General features: G+C 47.0%; 1 protein-coding gene across 1 annotated transcript in view; it reads left to right on the top strand.

The window, feature by feature from the left end:
- Positions 1 to 21,815, top strand: part of LOC309375840 (uncharacterized protein) — a 69,769-nt gene that overhangs the window by 22,693 nt on the left and 25,261 nt on the right. The window contains exons 10-24 of the mRNA XM_081921758.1: positions 2 to 77; positions 1,084 to 1,211; positions 2,414 to 2,504; positions 3,695 to 3,901; positions 5,865 to 5,962; positions 8,054 to 8,140; positions 10,554 to 10,652; positions 12,233 to 12,396; positions 13,495 to 13,619; positions 14,094 to 14,246; positions 15,761 to 15,886; positions 16,739 to 16,926; positions 18,335 to 18,445; positions 19,187 to 19,288; positions 20,356 to 20,431. Coding sequence (XP_081777884.1) covers positions 2 to 77; positions 1,084 to 1,211; positions 2,414 to 2,504; positions 3,695 to 3,901; positions 5,865 to 5,962; positions 8,054 to 8,140; positions 10,554 to 10,652; positions 12,233 to 12,396; positions 13,495 to 13,619; positions 14,094 to 14,246; positions 15,761 to 15,886; positions 16,739 to 16,926; positions 18,335 to 18,445; positions 19,187 to 19,288; positions 20,356 to 20,431 — 1,831 coding nt within the window. The remainder of the gene's footprint in view (position 1; positions 78 to 1,083; positions 1,212 to 2,413; positions 2,505 to 3,694; positions 3,902 to 5,864; positions 5,963 to 8,053; positions 8,141 to 10,553; positions 10,653 to 12,232; positions 12,397 to 13,494; positions 13,620 to 14,093; positions 14,247 to 15,760; positions 15,887 to 16,738; positions 16,927 to 18,334; positions 18,446 to 19,186; positions 19,289 to 20,355; positions 20,432 to 21,815) is intronic.

Genomic DNA, 21,815 nt, shown 5'->3' on the forward strand with positions numbered 1-21,815 from the left:
GAAGACCATCTGGTGGATGTCATATGTCAGCTCATCTTTCGTTACTCTCTTCCTCATTGGACAGTCCATTGGGCCAGGTAAGCTCTCTGATGAAGATGATTTATGAGACTTGTCCATCTCTTGTTACACTGAGCTCGCCACTACAGTGGTACCTTGGTTTACGAACTTAATCCGTTCCGGAAGTCCGTTCTTAAATCAAAGCATTCTTAAAATAAGGCATTCTTTCCCATAGCAGCGGGGGACTCAATTTACACTCAACAGGAAGTGGAACATGTTCTGCTTCCAAGGCAGAGTAGATCCATTGAAGCTAGCGAACGTGGCTAATTTCAGTTTGCTAATTTCAGTAGGTCTTTTCTGTGTAGAATTTCACTGGCTACAACCCTAAGTCTTTACCTGAGCCACATTCCCAACCATACATTTAAAGCAGAATCATAGCACGTCAAGCAGTCATGGCTTCCCCCAAGGAATTCTGGGAGCTGTAGTTTGTTATGGGTGTCGAGAGTTATTGGGAGAATCCTCTACTCCAGGCATAGGCAAACTCGGCCCTCCAGATGTTTTGGGACTACAACTCCCATGATCCCTAGCTAACAGGACCAGTGGTCAGGGATGATGGGAATTGTAGTCCCAAAACATCTGGAGGGCCGAGTTTGCCTATGCCTGCTCTACTCCCCTCACAGAGTTCTTTGAGAAGAAGAGTTGGTTGTTAAACTGGTCTAAGAATTTCAGTTCTGGGGGGCGGGGGGTGGTGGAATAGGGGCCTCCTAGCCACTCTCTGCACCTCTAACAAATGGCAGCTCCCATAATTCTCTGGAGGAAGCCACAACCGTTCAAAGTGGCATCGTAGTATGGCCAGGATGTTCAGGACTCCTTGAGGAAGCACAAGAGATGAGTAGTATAGATAAACTTCCCTGTGTAAGGAAGTTTTTAATGGCTGATTTTTTAATGTACTTTTAATATTTTGTTAGAGGCCTACCAGAGTGGCTGGGGAGGCCCAGCCAGATGGACAGGGTATAAATAAAAAAAATATTATAATATTATTATTAGCGAAAATGAAAATGGGGCATTATCTCTCTCCCGGCCCAGATCCAGTTCCAGTGGTGATTGTAGCAGAACTCTTCCTTCAGTCATCCCGGTCCACTGCCTTCGTGGCTGGGGGCTGTGTTCACTGGTTCTGCAAATTCGTTATCGGAGTCGTGTTCCTTCAGATGGAGGTAAGTGGCTTTGGCTAATACATCCAAGGTTCTCTTAGAGGAGTCCCAGGTCACTGAACCTGAACTTCCACAGACTCCACCTGCCATAAGGGAGCATTGGGAGCAGCAGTGGCAATGTTCTATGCTTATGATAATTCTCTGGATAATTATGCTGTTTTGAATGTGCATTTGATAATTGACTTCCTTTAGCAATGTTTTCTTTTGAAATGTTTAAGATAATGTGTTTCGTGTGTGTGTGGACTTTGCTGCTTTAAATGTGCATTCTGTAGCTGGCCTCCTTTACAGTTAAGATAAAGATTTCCAAAATTTCTCAAATTAGATAATTACATAACGACTATGTTTCATAGATTGGCTTCCCACCCACCCAGTGTTTTTATTCAAACCCTTTTCTGCTGCTTTAGATAATAAATTCTTCTCTATTACAAAAAAATAAATAAAAATCCCTCTAGTACAATTATTTTATCGTTTTTTGTCCACTGCTCGTATCTCAAATCCTGCCTGCGATTTCATTTGGCTATAATGCTTTTTCAAATAGTCCCAAAAAGGCCTCCACTCATCTATTAAAAAGTTCATCATTTCGATCTCTTGGTTTTGCTGTCAGCTTTGCCATTTCTGCATAGTCTGTTACTTTCAGAAGCCATTCCTCCTTCAGAGACTGTTCTGAAGCACCTGCCCCCTCCATTAAACCTTGCTTTAGCTGTGTTGAACAAGGGTGTTAAATTGTCTGTGAACATATCAGACGACACAGCGATTCTTCAAACAGCTCTTATTTATTCACAGGCCAGAACAGAACAGAACTGAAGGGTTCAGCCAGCCTGCTTATATAGAGCTCCACTAGAATTCAACAGTAACCATTTTCTGTAACTATCCAATCACTGAACGTCACTTTCAATCCCTTATTTGCATATGTGGACCTGAGTGAAAACTATCTACAGTATCCCCCTGCTGGCCCAGGGTGAGAACTTCAGTACATAACAAAGGGTGCTTCAGAGAGCAGTTTGCCAAACTGCTCTGAGAAGTGCCTCCAATCTCTGCCCCGTTAAACAGCTTGCATGGGCTGCCTGCCACCCATGCTGCTTGCTTGCCTGCCTGCCATTTTGCTTGAGTCGGTGTGGCTGCTACTATCTTTTTCTCTTACACACATTCCATATCGTGCCCAAGTCCTATATCTCTCTATCTTTTTCTCTCTTTTTTCTCTCCAGATGCAAATTGAGCCTTACAGCTTTCTCCTCTTTTGGCCTCTCTGCGTAGCCATCTTAATTTATGCCTTCAAGCAGATCCCGGAAACCAGCGGCCAGAACTTCCTGGATATCAGGAGGACCGAGGCAATCCGAATGACCAGAACCCTCCTGCTCATGCAAATCTCAGAGGACTAGGAACTTGGGAGACAGTCCATGCAGCTATTTAGAGATATTCTGTTCGGTTGGCCCATTGGTGATCGCAGCAGTTTCCCTTCTGGTCTGACTGAACAGCCTGGACTTTATTCCTTCTTTTTCCTACACTGGACTCCGACTGCCACCACCCACCTCTCACTATTGGCTTATACACCTACCTGACGGGTCATAGGCTACTCATCCGTGTTTTAATCAGTCTTAATAAAAGCTGGATCAGCCACTCATGCAGAGACACAGCAGGGAACTTCATTTCTGGATGATGCGTCCAGCTCTCAAGCACCTGTAATCCACATATGGGGGACCAGATGTCTCCAGATGTTGCTGAACTGTGACTCCCATCACCCCATGCTGGCTGGGGTTGATGGGAGTTGGACTCCCACATCAGGAGTCCCCCATCCCTCCCACAACATCACGAGTTCCCCATCCCTCCTCTAACAGATATAGAGTTATGCCCAATGGCCATCCTGCTCAGAGTAGGCCCATTGAAACTAATGAACTCGGCTTCCTCGATATCTTTTTTTAAAAGAAAAAACTGTCTAACCTCAGGCTATTTTTCTATTGGTGCTTATTGCTCAGCCTTCATTATCATTATTACATTTTTGTTGATAATAACACATGCTGTATAAACTGAAGTATAATAATAATAAAAAATCCATGTGTGATGTATATCCCTGTTTCCAGGAAGTCTGTGTGTTTCTTTTCATAGAATCATAGAATTGTAGATTTGGAAGGGACCTGAGGATCATTCAGTCCAACCCCCTGCAATGCAGGAATATGCAGCTGTCGCAGACAGGGATCAAATTCACAAGCTTGGTGTTATCATCACCACACGCTAACCAAGTGAGCTATCCAGGCTCTAACAACCACAAAATTACAATCCTGCCTGTTTCTCCAAGGAGCTGAAGGCAGCATCCATGGTTCTCTCCTCCATTTTGCCCTCAAGACAACCCTGTGAAGTAGGTTAGGCTGGAAGATGGTCCCAAGGCCATCCCAATGAGCTCCCGGATACTCTTTGCTGTGAGAAGTCACAATGACGCCTTTGCCTCGAAGGCCTGAGGTAAAAGTGTTCCAAATGTTTCTCAAATTCAGTCATGAGGCCTGTGGAGGAGATGCCATGGAAGCGACAGGTGGATTCCAACGAGATGGGGGCAGCAAAGATGGAGGTGGAGTTAGATGGCCCAGGAGAAGACCTGTGTGAGGTGAGGGAGGCGGAATTGGGGCGTCAGGGAATGTTGGAGCTTGTGGAAGTGACCAGGGATCAAAAGGCTCAGGAGCTGGATTCTGGGGAAGGTTCCGGTGGGTTGTCAGTGGGCTTGCCGATCAGAAGGTTGGTGGTTTGAATCCCCACAACAGAGTCTTGCTCTGTCTCAGCTCCTGCCAACCTAGCAGTTTGAAAGCACACCAGTGCAAGTAGATAAATAGGCATCGCTGTGGTGGGATGGTAAACGGCGTTTCCATGCGCTCTGGTTTCTGTCACGGTGTTATGTTGCACCAGAAGCGGTTTAGTCATGCTGGCCACATAACCTGGAAAGCTGTCTGTGGACCAATGCCGGCTCCCTCAGCCTATAGAGCAAGATGAGCGCTGCAACCCCATAGTCGCCTTTGGCTGGGCTTAACTGTCCAGGGGTCCTTTACCTTTTTACCTTGCTAACAGCAACCTGCTGGATCAGGCCTAGTTCAGCATCCTGTTCCCCAAAATTCCTGTGAGAAACCGGCAAGTAGGACCCGAGCGCAAGAGCACCCTTCTGTGGCTCCCAACAATTGGACTTCTGAAGCATCACAGCCTCCAACTATGGAAGCACAGTACAGCCATCTTGGCTAGTAGCCATTGATAGCCTTGTCCTCCATGAATTTGTCTAGACCTCTTATAAAGCCATCCAGTTTTGTGGCCACCACTGCCTTTAGTGGGAGGGAGTTCCACAGGTTAAATGCACACTGCATGAAGCAGTCCTTTCTTTTCTCTGTCCCAAATCTTCCAACACTCAGCTTCGTTGGGTGGACCTGGGTTCTAGTGTTATGTGAGGGGGAAAAAAACCCTTTCCTATATGCTTTCTCCATATCACAATGTGTAATTCTATACATCTCTTGTCAGGTCACCTCTTTTTTATTCTCTAAAGTAACAAACCCACAAATGTAATGTTTCCTCCCATAAGCGCTACATGAATGCTGAACACTTGAAAGCCCCATACTAATTATTATATTACCCTTTAAAATCCTCCGGGATTTAATGGGAAATTCTAGCAAAAGAAGAGTAGCTCCAGACAATGAAAGCAGCGCCGTTCCATCCCTACCAGGATGAACTTCTTATATCTTCAGCCATCATGTAAAGTAGATCAATATATTTAATATTGTATTTAATTGTTGTGGGGCGAAGGTCATGTTGTTGTTGTTGTTGTTGTTGTTATTGTTATATAAACATTTCAAGCTCCTGCTTTGCAATTTGGAGGGGAGGAAGTGCTAAACTCAGAGTGTGTGGCCATTTCGTGTGCTTGTGTTAAAGGTGGTTTTAAGTCAGGATTTGCTGATGGTCCCTTAGCCTGGTTTCTTGCAGAGAGGAGGATACATAATCCTGTTAATACTCTGCAGGCAACCTCTGAGTAGCTATGCTACACCAGCTGTATTAAAAGGTAAAGGTAAAGGTACCCCTGCCCATACGGGCCAGTCTTGACAGACTCTGGGGTTGTGCGCCCATCTCACTTAAGAGGCCAGGGGCCAGCGCTGTCTGGAGACACTTCCGGGTCACGTGGCCAGTGTGACAAAGCTGCATCTGGCGAGCCAGAGCCGCACACGGAAACGCCGTTTACCTTCCCGCTGGTAAGCGGTCCCTATTTATCTACTTGCACCCGGAGGTGCTTTCAAACTGCTAGGTTGGCAGGCGCTGGGACCGAGTGACGGGAGCGCACCCCGCCGCAGGGATTCGAACCGCCGACCTTTCGATCGGCAAGTCCTAGGCGCTGAGGCTTTAACCCACAGCGCCACCTGCGTCCCCTTACACCAGCTGTATTACTCAGGTTGCAAATCATTCAGATCTGATACGCTCCGACATGGGCGTCCTTTATTGGGCCTTCCAACTGTCAACAGCTTCCCCTGGAATGTTCCAGCCACCATCCCCTGATTGGCTCTTGCAACGCCGTGAACCTTCCGAATGACTTGTTTCAATGGGAAATAGAGCCTGGCTGCCTGTTCCGCGATTCACCAGTTCCGAAAGCTTGGGCTAGTCTGCGCATCCTTCACCTTTCTGTCCCCTACCCAGCCTAAGAAGGAAGGATGACTGCCAACAACCTAGAACTGGAGAACCAGTTGGACGTTCCAAATGTTGGACTCGAACCCTCGGCTGCCAGCCTGACAGAGGATAAGGTATGATGGGAGATGTACACCAATGAGATATTCAGCGGGATAAGGTTATCTCTACATACAAACTCAACAGGGAGGACAGGAAAGGATGTACTGTAAGTGACATCCCATAAGAAGAGTCTGCTGGATCGGGTCAAAGGCCCATCTAGTCCAGCATCCTGTTCTTGCCATAGCCAACCAGTTGCCCCAATGGGAAGCCCATTAGCAGGACCTGAGTGCAGCAGCAACTCACCCTACTTGTGGTTCTCAGGCACTCCCAGGCATACTGCCTCCAACAGAGGAGATAGAACATAGCCATTGTGGTTAGTAGCCATTGTTAAACTCCGGAATTCACTGTCACAAGCTGTACAACGGTCACCAACTTGGATGCTTTACACTCCAATGGCAAATTGATGGGGGATAAGGCTATCAGTCGTGGGACGTGGGTGGTGCTGTGGGTTAAACCACAGAGCCTAGGACTTGCCGATCAGAAGGTCGGCGGTTCGAATCCCTGCGATGGGGTGAGCTCCTGTTGCTCGTTCCCTGCTCCTGCCAACCTAGCAGTTCGAAAGCACGTCAAAGTGCAAGTAGATAAATAGGTACCGCTCTGGCGGGAAGGTAAACAGCGTTTTCGTGTGCTGCTCTGGTTCGTCAGAAGCGGCTTAGGCATGCTGGCCACATGACCCAGAAGCTGCACGTCGGCTCCCTCGGCCAATAAAGCGAGATGAGCACCGCAACCCCAGAGTCGGCCACGACTGGACCTAATGGTCAGGGGTCCCTTTACCTTTACTTAAGGCTATCAGTGGTTTTTTGGCCTTGATGGTGTCCAGGTATTGTCAGGGACTGGACTGAGGAGGAATGGTAGGGGCCGACCTCCCTTCTCCTGAACCTTCCCAAGAACAGGAGGACAGTATAGATTTAGAAGAGTGGTTTGCAGAAGGCCATAGTTCAGAGGCTGCAGAAGGGAAATATTGGGAGAAGAACAGCGGGAAGAAGAAGCGCTGGGGGAGAAACAGCTGACAGACTCAGTGTCTTTGGAAAGCCTTCCTGAGCCCCCCTCTTCCAGGACTAGGCGGGCATTGAGAGTAGTAGAACAGAAAACTCAGAGGCAGAAAGCTCAGTTCAGCCATCGCAGGGATGACAGAGGGGGTTGGACTTTACTCGGAGCGATTCCATTATTTAATAGAGACTGCATTCCTTCGTCTCTCTCTCTCTCTGTGAATACTGAATAAATGACGTGGTAAGAACTCTTCTTGTTTATCTGCTTTTTGGCTGCCATCGGGGGAGGGATCGGATTCCCTGAAGCCTGACAGGTATTTTAATTGCTGGTTTTAATTGTGTTGTGGCACCCTTTACAGTGGTGCCTCGCTAGACGAAAAGAATTCGTTCCGCGATTCTCTTCGTCTAGCGGTTTTTTCGTCTTGCGAAGCAAGCCCATTGACAGCTTAGCGGATTAGCACTACAGCTGTCAAGCGGCTTCCAGCGATCAGCTGTTAAGCGGCTTATCAGCGGAACAGCTGATAAGCGGCTTAGCAGCTTAAGAAAAGGGCGAAAAAAGCGAAAAAAACCCGCGGGGGGATGCAAGATTTTTTTCGTCTTGCGAAGCAACCCCATAGGGTAATTCGTTTTGCGAAGCGCCTTTTTCGTCTTGCGAGGCGTTCGTCTTGCAGGGCACCACTGTAATTTATTTTAACTAGTGTGTATTTCTTACTCTGTACCTTATAACTTAACTTTTAAAATATTGTAAGCTGCTTTGAATCCCTACTTGGGAGAAAGGCAGGATATAATATATTTATACCTTATAATATTTTACCTTATAATATATTAAATAATGGCAACAACAACATTTGTTTGTTTGTTTGTTTATATGCTACCCAACCACCACTCTGGGTGGCTTCCAACAATTTAAAACACAATATGACATCATACATTAAAAACTTCCCTGAACAGGGCTGCCTTCAGATGTCTTCTAAAAGTTTGGTAGTTGTTTATTTCCTTGATATCTGACAGGAGGTCGTTCCACAGGTCAGGCACAACTACCCAGAAGGCAACAGAAGGCTAATGCTATGTTCTAAAGTAATTTGCAGCAGTCGATAACCTTTCCCTTTCCCCCAGGTAAGCCAGTCATCTGATACTCAGCATCAAAGATCCACGGCAAGCATTTCAACAAGGAGAAGAAAGTCCGTAGGATCCCGCAAATGGGTAAGTTCAGAGGGTTTGTTCACCCAGCGAGGTTTTGTTAAACAAACTCATGTCTGTTTGTTTCCAGAATGCAAACAGGTCTGGCAGGAAATCCCATCAAATGTATTTATTTTATTTATTGGGGGGGGGGCGGGAATGTGTTAATGCGAAAACTTTTTTAAGGCTAAATGGGTTACATAGTAAAATGCAGTTAAAATGAGCAAAATGTCTCAAACCAAACATGCATAACTAAATCCTTTTGTCTGGGTCAGGCTGCTGTCTAAAATGATATAGCGAGGGTGCTTGCCTCATACAATATTATTGCTAAAACTTGTTAGAAACAAAGGAGAATAATTGAGGAAATAAAGTAGGAAGAGCAGGGTGTAAGAGGACAAAATGCTTCTGGGTTTCTTTCACTGAGACCAGCAGGACATTTTTCAAATACAGTCGTACCTCGGCTCCTGGACGCCTTGGGAGTTGAATGTTCTGGCTCCAGAACGATCAAAAACTGGAAGTGAGTGTTCCAGTTTTCGAACATTCTTTTGGAAGCTGAATGTCCGATGGGGCTTCCGTGGCTTCTGATTGGCTGCAGGAGCTTCGTGCAGCTAATCAGAAGCTGAACTTTGGTTTCCGAACATTTCGGAAGTCGGACGAACTTCCGGAACGGATTCTGTTTGACTTCCGAGGTCAGATGCATATGTAAGCGACTCCCTACTTTTGCAGCAGTTGCATTCCGGTGCCCCATGCACATAACATAAGTGGGGAGCGCCCTCCAAACACCCTTTAAATGCCCTCTCAGACACTCTCTATCCAATCCAAATTTTAAAAAAATACTGTACCACAATATATCCACAACTGGAATTGGAGCTGTGGGCATAGCTGTCAACTGTCCCTTATTTGGGGACTCGCCTTTGCTCAGTGCTTCCCAGTGAAGAGGTGACAGTGGTTTTCCTTGCTGCATCCCCTTTGCCGGGTTGCTGCGCTGTGGGAACCACCGCTTGAGGCTTCGTTTGGCTGCTGGCTGGGCTTTCTGCCTTTGGCTCGGAGGGGCTCAGAAGTTGAACATACCTGTGCCAGGAAAATCCCTTATTTGGGCTGCTGATCCCTTATTTCCGAGGCTGCTGGTCCCTTATTTTCAAATCTGTAAGTTGACAGCTATGGCTCTGGGGCTGGCTGGATGCTGGAGGATGTGTGGAGAAGCAGCTGCTGCTGGGCCGCCACATGCATCAGCTGTTGGGCGGGGAGGCCGAGCAGTCTAAACAGAGCCCTGCTACATCTCCAGTCTCTTCTCCGCCCTCACTGAAGTCCCCTTCAGGCTCTGGGGAGGGTCTCCTTGTGACTCTCCAGCTCTCTCACTCCATTTCCTGGTATGAATTAAATTACTTAATTATTTCCCAGAGCTGCACAAGTGAGGAGCCCCCCCGTATTCTTTTCCCTGCACACTTTCTCTACACCGGCACCTATTTTTCTAGGGGGAAAGCACTGGTAATTGGTGATTTAAAGATTTAAAGGTACTACTGGGTACAAACTGCCCATGGACCCTCTAATCCACCAGAAACACCAGAAATTAATGGTAAAAATGTAAGAACATAAGAGCCTCCTGAATCAAGCCAATGACACATCTAGTCCCGTATTCTTAATTAATTCTAATTATTAGTTTGCTTTTTCCTCCCTTTTTAAAGTACTTATTAATGTCTGTAAATAAGAACAAGAAAGGGAGGGGAATTTGCATGCAAACAAAAGAAAAGAACAGGAAAACATATTGCAAGAAACCAGTGTTTTTGCAATATAGCACGCCTTTATTTTATTTACAAATGAAGACACCCATGATTGTATGATGCTTTCTGTGGATTTTGTGAAAGTATGTTTATCTTGACATATATTCTTTGTCCTTAAATTTCTGTTGGGGTACTAGCAGTTGGGAAGCAAGGGAAATGATGTTGACTTTTCATTCGTTCATTTGTATGTGAATTCCTTAGTTTATGGAAATGTTTCCTTGCAGGAAGAACCCAAATAATAATAATAATAATAATAATAATAATAATAATAATAATAATAATAATTTATTATTTATACCCCGCCCATCTGGCTGGGCCTCCCCAGCCACTCTGGGCGGCTTCCAAAAAAATATTAAAATACTGTAATACATCAAACATTAAAAGCTTCCCTAAACAGGGCTGCCTTCAGATGTCTTCTAAAAGTCTGGCCTTTGCCACTTAAGAGATGTTTGCGCTGCTGAAATGTCTGGCCCGCATCCTTGCTTTTTTGATTTCTCTGCTAGACCAAACCAGGACAGCGTCAGACCTCTCTTTTACGATGTGTTTAAGTTTCTTTTTCTGAAGTTCTACATGTATTGAATAAACCATCAATTTAAAAGGATGTTTCGCCCTCTACACTCAAAGGCCTCAGTATCTGCTTCTGCTCCTTCCCATAGGCGCTGACAAGGCAGCTTCTGCTAGTTACATTGCTTACTTCCTCTGGCTCATCTCTACAATATGGTTACAACCTCTGGGTAGCCAGCCATCCATCTACGGTAAGATCAGACATATAATGGTCTGGGATTGCAGAGGGTCAAAGATCTGTTACTATTTCTGCAGCAGGGACCCCGTGTCATCTGAAACAGCATGAAACAGGAGCTTTTTAGCCACCTGTCAAAGAACGAGCCAGCAGCAAACTCTTTACAGTGGTACCTCGGGTTACATACGCTTCAGGTTACATAAGCTTCAGGTTACAGACTCCACTAACCTAGAAATAGTGCTTCAGGTTAAGAACTTTGCTTCAGGATAAGAACAGAAATTGTGCTCCGGTGGCGTGGCAGCAGCAGGAAGCCCCATTAGCTAAAGTGGTGCTTCAGGTTAAGAATAGTTTCAGGTTAAGAATGGACCTCCAGAACGAATTAAGTACTTAACCCAAGGTACCACCTTATTAGCAAAAACACAATTTGCACAGCATTGGCTGAGTCTCAGGCCTAGTGAGCACAGCAGCTCATCTTTGTTAGGCCTTATCCCATCAACTCCCTGCCTCTCCAAGTACCATCCTCTCCGGGGCTTTCCCCAAGCAATCAGAGACTACTCCTGCATGCAACCTGCCACTGCTCCACCTGTTTCAGCCCTCTTCTGGTTCTGGGAGACAAGCAGGGAGGGGAGCTTGTCGTAGCAGGAGGGAGAGGCACACACGACTCTTCACCAACCTGGCTCTTGGCCTCTCCCCTCCCACTTACTGATTTCAGCTTCTGCCTCTGATTCCAGACTTCTCTCCGCAATCAAGTCAGCGGGAGTCAGCATCAGAAACGCCGCTGCTTAGGGTGATAGGAAAGGTCAATTGTGCAAGCCACCTACACCTCGTCGGTAGCAATTCTATCTTCCGCATTTCCGCTACAGTGCCAATTTGCCCTCAAATTTAAAACCCAGCCAATGAAAATCCTCCAGCGAATGGGCAGCACCCGAAATGCCCACACCATGTGTCCCATTTCCCATGAGATTATGCTTCACAGCAGGAGGAAGCAGGGGAGGTGGTTTGGGAAGCTGCACTTTGTTGTTTAGTCGTTTAGTCATGTCCGACTCTTTGTGACCCCATGGACCAGAGCACTCCAGGCACTCCTGTCTTCCACTGCCTCCCGCAGTTTGGTCAAACTCATGCTGGTAGCTTTGAGAACATGGTCCAACCATCTTGTCCTCTGTCGTCCCCTTCTCCTTGTGTTCTCCATCTTTCCCAACATCAGGGTCTTTTCCAGGGAGTCTTCTCATGAGGAGGCCAAAGTATTGGAGCCTCAGCTTCAGGATCTGTCCTTCCAGGGAACACTCAGGGCTGACTTCCCTAAGAATGGATAGGTTTGATCTTCTCGCAGTCCATGGGACTCTCAAGAGTCTCCTCCAGCACCATAATTCAAAAGCATCAATTCTTCGGTGGGAAGCTGCACAACCTGTTCCAAATCTATACTGTCCTCCTGCTGAAAAGTTTCAGGCTCCCACCATTCCTCCTCAGCACGGTCCCTGACACTATTGCACGAAAGAGTTGAGCGCATACCAGAACTTTATTTGTGGGCAAATCAAGTCCATTAAAGGGCTCTGCTCCCCCAGTGCAACCATTCTTATCTATTCCTCCCTTTCCTAGCTCATAGCAAACTTTTACAATGGGACGTATCAACAGAGGAAGAATGCCAATGTAGATGAAGAAGACTTTATTGATTTCCTCTACACTTTCACCATTGCAATCTATTCCCTTGGAGGCCTGATTGGGTCCCTTCTGGTCAGCTTCATGGTGGACAGATACGGCAGGTAAAGAGGGAATATGTTTATGGGGCTACGGTACAGGGCTGGGTCCTTTTAGGCTTTGCAGGCCAGATGCTTCTCTGGTTCTAGCCTTAGAGCTGCTTGCCTGTCAGTCGCCAAATGTCACAATGGCATTAGGTGATTGGGTGCTTTGAAGTCCCAATGTCAGGACTTCAAAGCACCACACAGGAGCCCATGGTGGTGCTCTGAAGTGCCCACGGCTTCTATTTTAACCAAGCTGACGGGTGGTAGAACCAATGTCTGATTTCCCTTGCCAATGCTCCTCCCCATGCATTGGCAGCTATGCCTCTATCTGCCCCACACCTGATGTTACGTATGAGGTCAAGCAAGGTCAAGTGGGTGTGCTTTGAGGGAAACAGCCTCATAGGCCAAGTCTGGCCTGTGGGCTGGAGATTCCTCGCCCCTGTGTAGTGGGGTAGGAGGTGTTTGTTAGGGGACATTTGGGGTGGGGGAATGCAAACAGATGTGAAAATGTGGAGAGCTGAAAAAATAGGAAATGGAAATAAACAGATTTGCCCATCCCTAGCCAAGATGCAAAAGCAACTTAAATAGAAATACTTGCAAGTATCAGATTGGCTTAGGATTTAAATATGTGATGTTATGGAATAATATGTTTAAAGTTAATATGAAAAGAAAGAAAGATGTTACTTGACTAAGTAAATTTTATGAGAAATTAGTTTTGGAAAACCGTTACATTGAAACTCAGCCAGGGGGATTCAAGGAAGTCACTTAAGAATGTTAACAAAAGTGGAATTATTATTACAGTTAGGATTTATGTTTGTTTGTTTGTTTGTTTATAAATTTGGAAAATCAATAGGCAAGTTGCTAGTCCATATGAAGTTGGCAGCTGAAGTCTCAGACGTCAAAGGAGGGGGTTGAATGGGGTTTACAGTACTTGGGGGTTTCCAGGAGCTCTCCTGCCTTGCATAGCTCCTTGTCCTTCCCATAACTATTGAAAATAGACCAAATTGCTCACCAAAAGGACCTTACTGCAATTCAACAGCTCCTCTCCTGCTTGTTTGATGCTACTGTGCATGTATTAGCTCCCTCTACCTCTCCTACCCCTTTTCCCTGTCTTTTCAGGAAAGGGGCCTTGGTAATAAATAACATTATGTCCATATTCTCTGCTGGCTTCATGGGATGTTCTGCTGTGATACATGCCTATGAATACACCATATTTTCACGCTTGGTCACCGGAATGTGTTCAGGTGAGAGAGGGCCCTGGGCTTAGTGGTTTTAGCAAAGCCATTTAAATAATGCAAGGGGCATTATCAGGGTGCAATTCCAGCCAGGCAGGAAGCACTGGAGGAGGGTTTAAAGCTGGGATGGTGAAGGGTGTGCCCTGGGGGGAGGCGTGCATCTTGGGGAGAGTCCTGAAGGCCAGGTAGAGAGGCTTGGGGTGCTGCATTTGGTCCCCAGCCCAATGATTCCTTGCCCCTGCCATCAAATATTTATTGATTATTGCAATGTCTATTTCACCCCCAAAGTAGCAATTTAAATGCACGTTACATCATGGACCAATCTCCGCTACCTAACATGCAGGGGGCACAGAATGCCACCCAGTGCTGGGGCGAAGATCAATTGGCCACCTCCACCCAGCAGGAGAACCTCCCATGTTCCTTGAAAATGTTGCCGTGTCCCATCCATGCTGTTAACCGTCCCATTGTCTACCATCTAACCAGGCATGTTCTCCTGCATCGTCCCACTATACCTTGGAGAGATATCCCCTAGAAACATGAGGGGGTCCATTATGACGGTCCCTATGATCTTTGTCACCATTGGCGTCATGGTCTCACAGATCCTTAGTCTTCAAGAGCTTCTCGGGACTGAGAAAGGTAACCTTGGCAGATGGGATGTTGGAGAGTTTCAGCAGAAATGGAAAAGGAAGCAGGACTTGCGGGTGCTGCTGGTCAGGATGGCGATGCTCGGCCTCCACAGTTCCAAAAACCTGTTGCTGGAAGCCACAGGAGGGGAGAGGGGTCGAATCCTGCTTGTGGGTTTCCCACAGGAATCTGGCTGGCCACTGTGAGATGAGGATGGTAGACTAAATAAGCCATTGGCCTGATCCAGCAGAGGTCTTCTTATAATCTTATGTTTATGTGATGATGATGATCACCCAATTATGGGTGCCCAGTGTGCATGAAGTCATGATGTCAGGTTGTAATGTGATGTCATGATGTCACGCTCGCCCCCTGGCCTCAGAACATGATTTGTGGTGGTACCGGAAGTCAGGTTCCAGGACCTCGCAACACCTCAGAAAGCCCCCCAATTTCTGTTGCCACTGGAAGTTGGGTTCCAATGTCTCAGAAGTTCTCAGAAAGCATCTCCGAGGCCTTGGAGATGCTGTCTGAGGCCTTGCAAGACCTCAGAAGTTGGGGGGGGGAGGCCCTGTGGTGTGGGTGCTCGGGCATCCAGAGCCCCCCATATTTGGCACCCCTGATGATGATAATTTTATTATTTATATGCCACCCCTCTGACTGGGTTGCCCCGCCACTCTGGGCGGCTCCCAACAAAGTATTTAAGCACAATAAAACATCAATGATGTTTGCTTATCCATCCCATGACTGGAATGGAAATCAATCAATCTGGCAAACTTAATCATTGTTGCCATGGCTTTCTATTTGCAAATGATACATCATGGATTATGGTCCATCCATGTCAAGCTGCTGGTTGTCCAGGAATATACAAAGAGAAGGGAATGTTTTTTACCGTCCTATTTTTATTCAATATTTACAGGGAGAGGCTATAGAACCCAGCCTCTTGGATAATGGCGTTGTCCCGAGTGAATCTCCACCACCTGTCTCTCTCACTTCCTCATTCGTCACTTCTGCGGGTGCCGCTATGTGCCCTCTGTCTTTGAGCTCTTTGCTCTCCTACTTTCGAGGCTCGCCGGGTTCTGGGAGAGGGTAGGTCTCTGTGTCTGTCAGCTGTCGCCCCATCTGCTGCTGCTTCCTCCTCATCCTCCTTCTCTCCCATTATTTCCCAACTTTCCTCCTCATCTGCCTCAAACCCCTGCTGTATATCTAAACTCTCTTCCTCTTCTCTGGAAGCGTCAGGCTGGGGAGCCGGTCTCCACCATTCCTTCTCTGCCCAGTCCATTCCGCAATTTGCATCGAGTTATGCTACTACGAACAAAATGTAGCAGCGTACTGGCAACATAATTTCCGTCATTAATTGCACAAATGCCGTGGGTTACGTAATTCCCACACAGTGGACAGTGAGAGGGAAAATACTGTTTTTGGCAGAAGGCAAACTGCAGAGGAAAGGAAACAGTGCAGCTTGAGTTGGAAAGAGGGCGGAAAGGAAAGCGTTCTCTCGCCCCTAGTCGTAACTGCATCTTCTTGTACAGGTTGGCCGCTACTGCTGTGCTTCACTGGAATCCTGGCGGTGTTTCAAGTCATCGTCTTGCCTAGCTTCCCCGAAAGCCCAAGGTTTCTCCTGATTCAGAGGAATGATGAGGTGAAAGCCAGGCAAGGTACAATCGCCTTGAGTGCACAGGAACATAACGGCATGGGGACCCTACATAGAGGCCTGTGGGAGTCTCTGGGCAAAGGTTGGCAGCTCCCATATGCAGCACTGGGAGCATCCTCAGACCTACCCAGGAGACACAAGGGGGGCGAGGAAGATAGGAAGCTTCTCCCAGTCCCACCAAGAGATGCCGGAGACTGAAACTTTAACCTTTTGCACACAAAGCTGTGGCCAGAGCTGGCCCAGCCATTGGGCAGGGTGAGGCCATTGCCTCAGGGAACAGAAGCCCTACCAGGTAGCACCCCTATGGGCAGCCTGCCTGCCCTTCCATCTCTGCCGTTGGCACTGATTTCAGGCAAAATCGTGTCCACTTGGGGCAAGAGCTCGCCTGAAATCACACAAGATCTTGTGGAGTGCGCAAGATCTCACACGATTTGGGGCGAGTGCTCTCCGCCCCCCTGTCAGTGCAATCTTGCTTGAAATCAGCGTTGGTGGCAGTGGCGCTTCTCTGTCGGTGGCGGAGGTGGCAGGGTACATGGAGGTGGCAGAGCAGGCAGGGGCAGCAGGAGCAGCAGGGCAGGGTGGCAACACATAGGGACATAGGAAGCTGCCTTATATATTCTGACCATTGGCCCATCTGGCTCAGTAAGAGGAGGCATTGTCCACACTGACTGGCAGCAGCTCTCTAAGGTGTAAGGCAGGGGTCGCCGCCCCCCCGGCCAATCCTTACCTGGAGATGCCAGGGACTGAACCTGGGACATACAAAGTTCTACCACTATTCTTCCGCATTGTTGTTTCTTCATCTCTTCTCTTCTTGCCCTGGTGGCTCAGCATAAATCCATTCCCTGCTCCCTTCCAGTCTTGCAGAGGCTGAGATGCCATGATGATGTGGAGAGTGAACTCGAGGAGCTCCACCAGGAGAACGTCTCGGTAAGGGTGGAGAAGGAGATGAACGGGATGAAGCTGCTGTGCAACCAAGCCATGCGTTGGCAAATCATCTCCGTGGTCATCCTCATGAGTGGCCAGCAGCTCACAGGTGTCAATGCGGTAAGAGAGGCAGCTTCCCAGTTGGGCTAGAAGGCTGAGCGAGTGTTAATATTCATCCGAACGACCACTCATGCAGAGATGCAGCAGGGGACCTCCTTCTCTGCGTGGTGATCCCAGCTCCCAGAAGACTCTAGTCCAGGTCTAAGGCACCTGGGGACTCCCAGTGGTTGCTGAGCTACAGCTCCCATAATCTCTAGCTATTGGCCAGGATTGCAGGGGCTGATGGGAGTTTCAGCTGAGCAACAACCTGAGGGTCAAAGTTCCCCCATCCCTGGACTAAAGGCTCCTGGAAGCTGAGAACATCGCCCAGGGAAAAAGAGGTTCCCTGCTGTGTCACTGTATGAGTGGCTGCTTTGGCTCGGAGAAAAGGCGAGGCATAGGTGGCTCAATAGAGTTGCATAAAATTATGCAAGGTGTGCAAAAAGTAGAGACAAGTTTTTGTCCACCTCTCAGCTACAGATGGAGGATAAATTTGATTTGGCCTTCATTTCATTGCAGACTTGCCTGATTCATACTTTCCAAAGCAATATCAGAACCAGAAGACAGCCCTCCACCAAAATGTCTGCACTCCTCTGAATTTTGCAATGCATTTCTCTGTCGTACTAACATGTCCAAAAGTGCATACAGTAGGATTAAAGTGTGTCTTAAGGTGCATCTACTGGTGAAAATAACAGAAAAATGTGTATTATATTAAATTGCCTTGCAGGTATGTGCATATTAGGGGAAACTGTATCCAAAAATATTGAAATTGGGAGAAAAATGCACTAAAAGGCTGATGAATTTTTAGGAGGACTTAGCAAAAAATAAAAAAGCATGCTGGTGAAGAATAAATGTGTAGAACTGCAACTCCAACTTGGAAAAATGAGAAACTGGGAGAAACCAAAATGGACAGATTCAGCCATCCCTAACCACAAGCGCTGGTGGGATTTTGACTATAGCTCCCACCATCCTCCCTGATTCTTGGGCCATGCTGGCTGGGGCTGATGGGAGCTGTAGTCTAGCAACATCTGGAGGGCCACAGGTTCCACAACTGCTCTGGAGTTTGCAGACACATGGGTTAATGACATGTTGCAGAATACAAACACTGTATATATATCCCAGGATGCATTTCATTCACTCCCACAAAATGCTGGCAGTCTGGGAGTTAAGAGCATCAGAACATGAGAAGAGCCAACTGGATCAGGCCAATGGCCCACCCAGTCTAGCATCCTGTTCTCACAGCGGCCAACCAGATCCCTCTGGGAAACCCGCAAGAAGGTCCCATGCCCAAGAGCCCTCTCATTTCTTGTGGTCCGCAGCACCTGTTAGCCATCATGGCAAGTAGCCATTGAAAGCCATGATTTTGTCCAATCTTCTGCCATCCCTTCCTCTGGTTGGAGGGCATTCCATAGTTGTGGTTTGCTTCCAGGTGTTCTATTACTCAGAGAGAATCTATGCAACTTTGAGGGTCAAGAAGCAGGAAGCCCGGTATATCACTGTGTTGGCAAGTATTTTCATCGCAATCTCGCTGATGATCGTGGTAAGCCTCTCTCTCTTCCTAAAATCAAAAGTTCCAATCTGTTTCAAATGGTGTTAAAATTGCGCTGTTGTCACTTCAAAGAATCCCTGGGGGAACCCTTATAGGACATGTGCAGATGCTCCAAGTGTCCCTATTTTCCAGGGACAGTCCTGGATTTACAGAAGCTGTCCTGGTTTTACTTAGGATGTCCCTATTTTCATCAGAGAAATATTGGAGGCTAAAGTAAAGGACCCCTGGACAGTTAAGCCCCATCAAAGGTGACTATGGGGTGTGGAGCTCATCTCGCTTTTCAGGCCCAGGGAGCCGGTGTTTGTCCCCAGACAGCTTTGCGGGTCATGTGGCCAGCATGACTAAACCGCTTCTGGCACAACAGGACACCGTGACGCAAACCAGAGCGCACGGAAACGCCCTTTACCTTCCCGTCGCAGCACTACCTATTTATCTACTTGCACCGGAGTGCTTTCAAATTGCTAGGTTGGCAGGAGCTGAGACAGAGCAACAGGAGCTCACCCCATTGCACAGATTTGAACCGCCAACCTTCTGATCAACAAGCCCAAGAGGCTCAGTGGTTTAGACCACAGCGCCAACCACGTTGGAGGGTATATGGAGTTATGGGACCCCTGAGCCATCCGAAGGCAGTCCTGTATATGGAAGTTACCTCTGTTGATTCCTGGTGGCCTCGTTTTATTCTCTTTCTCATTTCTGTACGCAAACTCTCTTCTCTGTTCTTATACCCTCTAGGTTTATACAGTGGATTTAGTGGGACGAAGGATCCTCCTCCTCACTGGATTTGCGATATGCAGCATCCTCTGCATTCTGTTAACCATGACCCTCGAACTTCAGGTTTGCTGATCAAAACCCAGTGTGATTTAGTGTCACCTAGCAAGGGAAGGGCTGTAGCTCCATCACAGAGCACCTGATTGGCATGCAGAAGGTCCCAGGTTCAGTCCACCGCAGCCTCTGAAACCCTGAAGAACCGCTGCTGGTCAGTGTAGACCAGGGTTTCCCAAATTTGGGTCTCCAGCTGTTTTGGACTACAATTCCCATCATTCCTGACCACTGGTCCTGCTTGCTAGGGATGATGGGAGTTGTAGTCCAAAAAGAGCTGGAGACCTAAGTTTGGCAAAAACCTGGTGTGGACCAAACTGAGCCAGATGGAGCATTGGTTTCCTTCAGGATAAGGCAGCTGAAAATCCACTCAGATTTGGTGTCAGGTGGAAGAGCAGGAAGGAATGTTGTTGGCGAGTCTTTTCTGCAAAAATGTATCTGGCTCTTGCATTCCCAATGCATTCCCAGCCCTCGATGCTCTGCTGCAAGTGCCTTGGAACGTAAACCCCACATAAATGCAGAGTTGCCTGTAGCTTAATCCAGGGGTGGGGTCCCTCAGGCTGTGTGCAAATGTGGCCCTCTGGCTCTCTTTGCCTGGCCCTCAGAACTTTCGCTAGGCCACACCCCTTGTCACCAGGCCACACTGCTCTCTGGCTGTGCTTTAACCAGGATAGTTTTTTGCCTTTCCAGAACATGTCCTTGAACCCTGATCATGCCTCTCGGTTGTCTCGATGGAGTTTAGAGAGACATGTGTGAATGTGAACGAAACCAGCCTACTGGGAAAAGGAGATTCCAATGGGCTCTCCTTCCCAGGAAGCTTTTAAATATTGGATGGCCACCAGTCAAGGCTTCTTTAATTGTGATTCCTGCATTGCAAGGGGTTGGACTAGATGACTTGGGGGAGGACCCGTCCAATTCTATAACCCCTTGTCCACTCACTTTTGTCTCTGTCCCACCCGCCACTGATTTGTCGTTTGGAAGGCCCTCAATCTGAGAAGTGCTCCTCCCTCCTGCTTTAATTTAAGGCGTGCCAGGCACTCTCATTCATACATGTCTGAAGAACGCTCAACTTTCTCCCACAGGAAAGCATGCCATGGATGACATACGTCACTTCAGTCTTTTTCCTCATCTTGATCTTTGGGCACATCCTTGGGCCAGGTAAGGACTCAGGTGACCTAGAGAGTTCCTTCAAAGAGGCAAACAGAGCGGGCGGCTTGTTTTATTTCTCTTTAAGTTTTTTTTTTTAAAAAAATAAATTTATTGAAAAACAAAGAGTACATAATTACAAGTGCGCAGAGTAAGATTAGACATGAAAAGAAGAAAAAATGGTACCCATGTAGAAAACAACAACAACAACAACAACAACAACAACAACAACAATAATTCTATATATTACAGAAGAGAAAAAGATAAAGAAAATTGTTATTGTAGTTAACCAGATCATAACCTAATATAGTGGAACCTCGGGTTACAAACTCCTCGGGTTACAAACACTTTGGGGTACAGACTCTGCTAACCTGGAAGTGGTACCTTAGGTTAAGAACTTTACCTCAGGATGAGAACATAAATCGCATGGTGGCGGTGCAGCGGCAGCAGGAGGCCCCATTAGCTAAAGTGGTACCTCAGGTTAAGAACCGTTTCAGGTTAAGAACAGACCTCCGGAACGAATTAAGTTCATAACCAGAGATACCACTGTACAGTAGTGTTGTACCTTGGTCCTTGAACACCCCGGAACTCGTACGTTTTGGCTCCCGACAATCGAAAACCGTGAGTGTTCCGGTTTTCGGACATTCTTTTGGAAGCCGAACGTCCAATGGGACTTCCACGGCTTCTGATTGGCTGCAGGAGCTGCAGCCACCACCAGGTTTGTGGTGTGGTGAACCGGCTTATACTTGAGTCAATAAGTTTCCCCAGTTTTTTGTGCTAAAATTAGGTGCCTTGGCTTATATTTGGGTCGGCTTATACTCGAGTATATACGGTATTTGAGTTTTAGAAGACATCTGAAGGCAGCCCTGTTTAGGGAAGTTTTTAATGGTTGATGTTTTGTTCTGTTTTGTTGAGAGCTGCCCTGAGTGGCTGGGACAACCCAATCAGAAATAAAATAATAATAATAATAATAATAATAATAATAATAATAATAATAATAATAATGGCTCCCCTGCAAAAAGGATCCTGGGAACTGCACCCCCAGTGAGCTACCATACTTAGCAAACTACGGTGGGAGTTTTCCAGGGAACTTTGCTACTATTTCCCACCCAGTGATCTACACTCATGGTTTATAACCTTAAGGAAGGGTTAAGGAACGATTTTCATAATGTAATGGACACTTATGTTTTCCTTGTAACGTGAATAACATGTTATTAAAATGTGATACCTGAGGACGCTGCAGAGCAACCAGGACCCGGCAACAGGAAAACTGCATTGTTAAAAGGAAGCAACGTTTTTAATTTACCAGTATCCCCTGTGACGTTTTAGAACTATATATCGTTCTAATAATGTTTAAAAGGTCAGTGTAGATCCAGCCAAGGTTTGAACTAGGCAC

This window comes from Podarcis melisellensis, assembly GCF_964234715.1.
Source record: "Podarcis melisellensis genome assembly, chromosome: 8".
NCBI classification, from domain to species: domain Eukaryota; kingdom Metazoa; phylum Chordata; class Lepidosauria; order Squamata; family Lacertidae; genus Podarcis; species Podarcis melisellensis.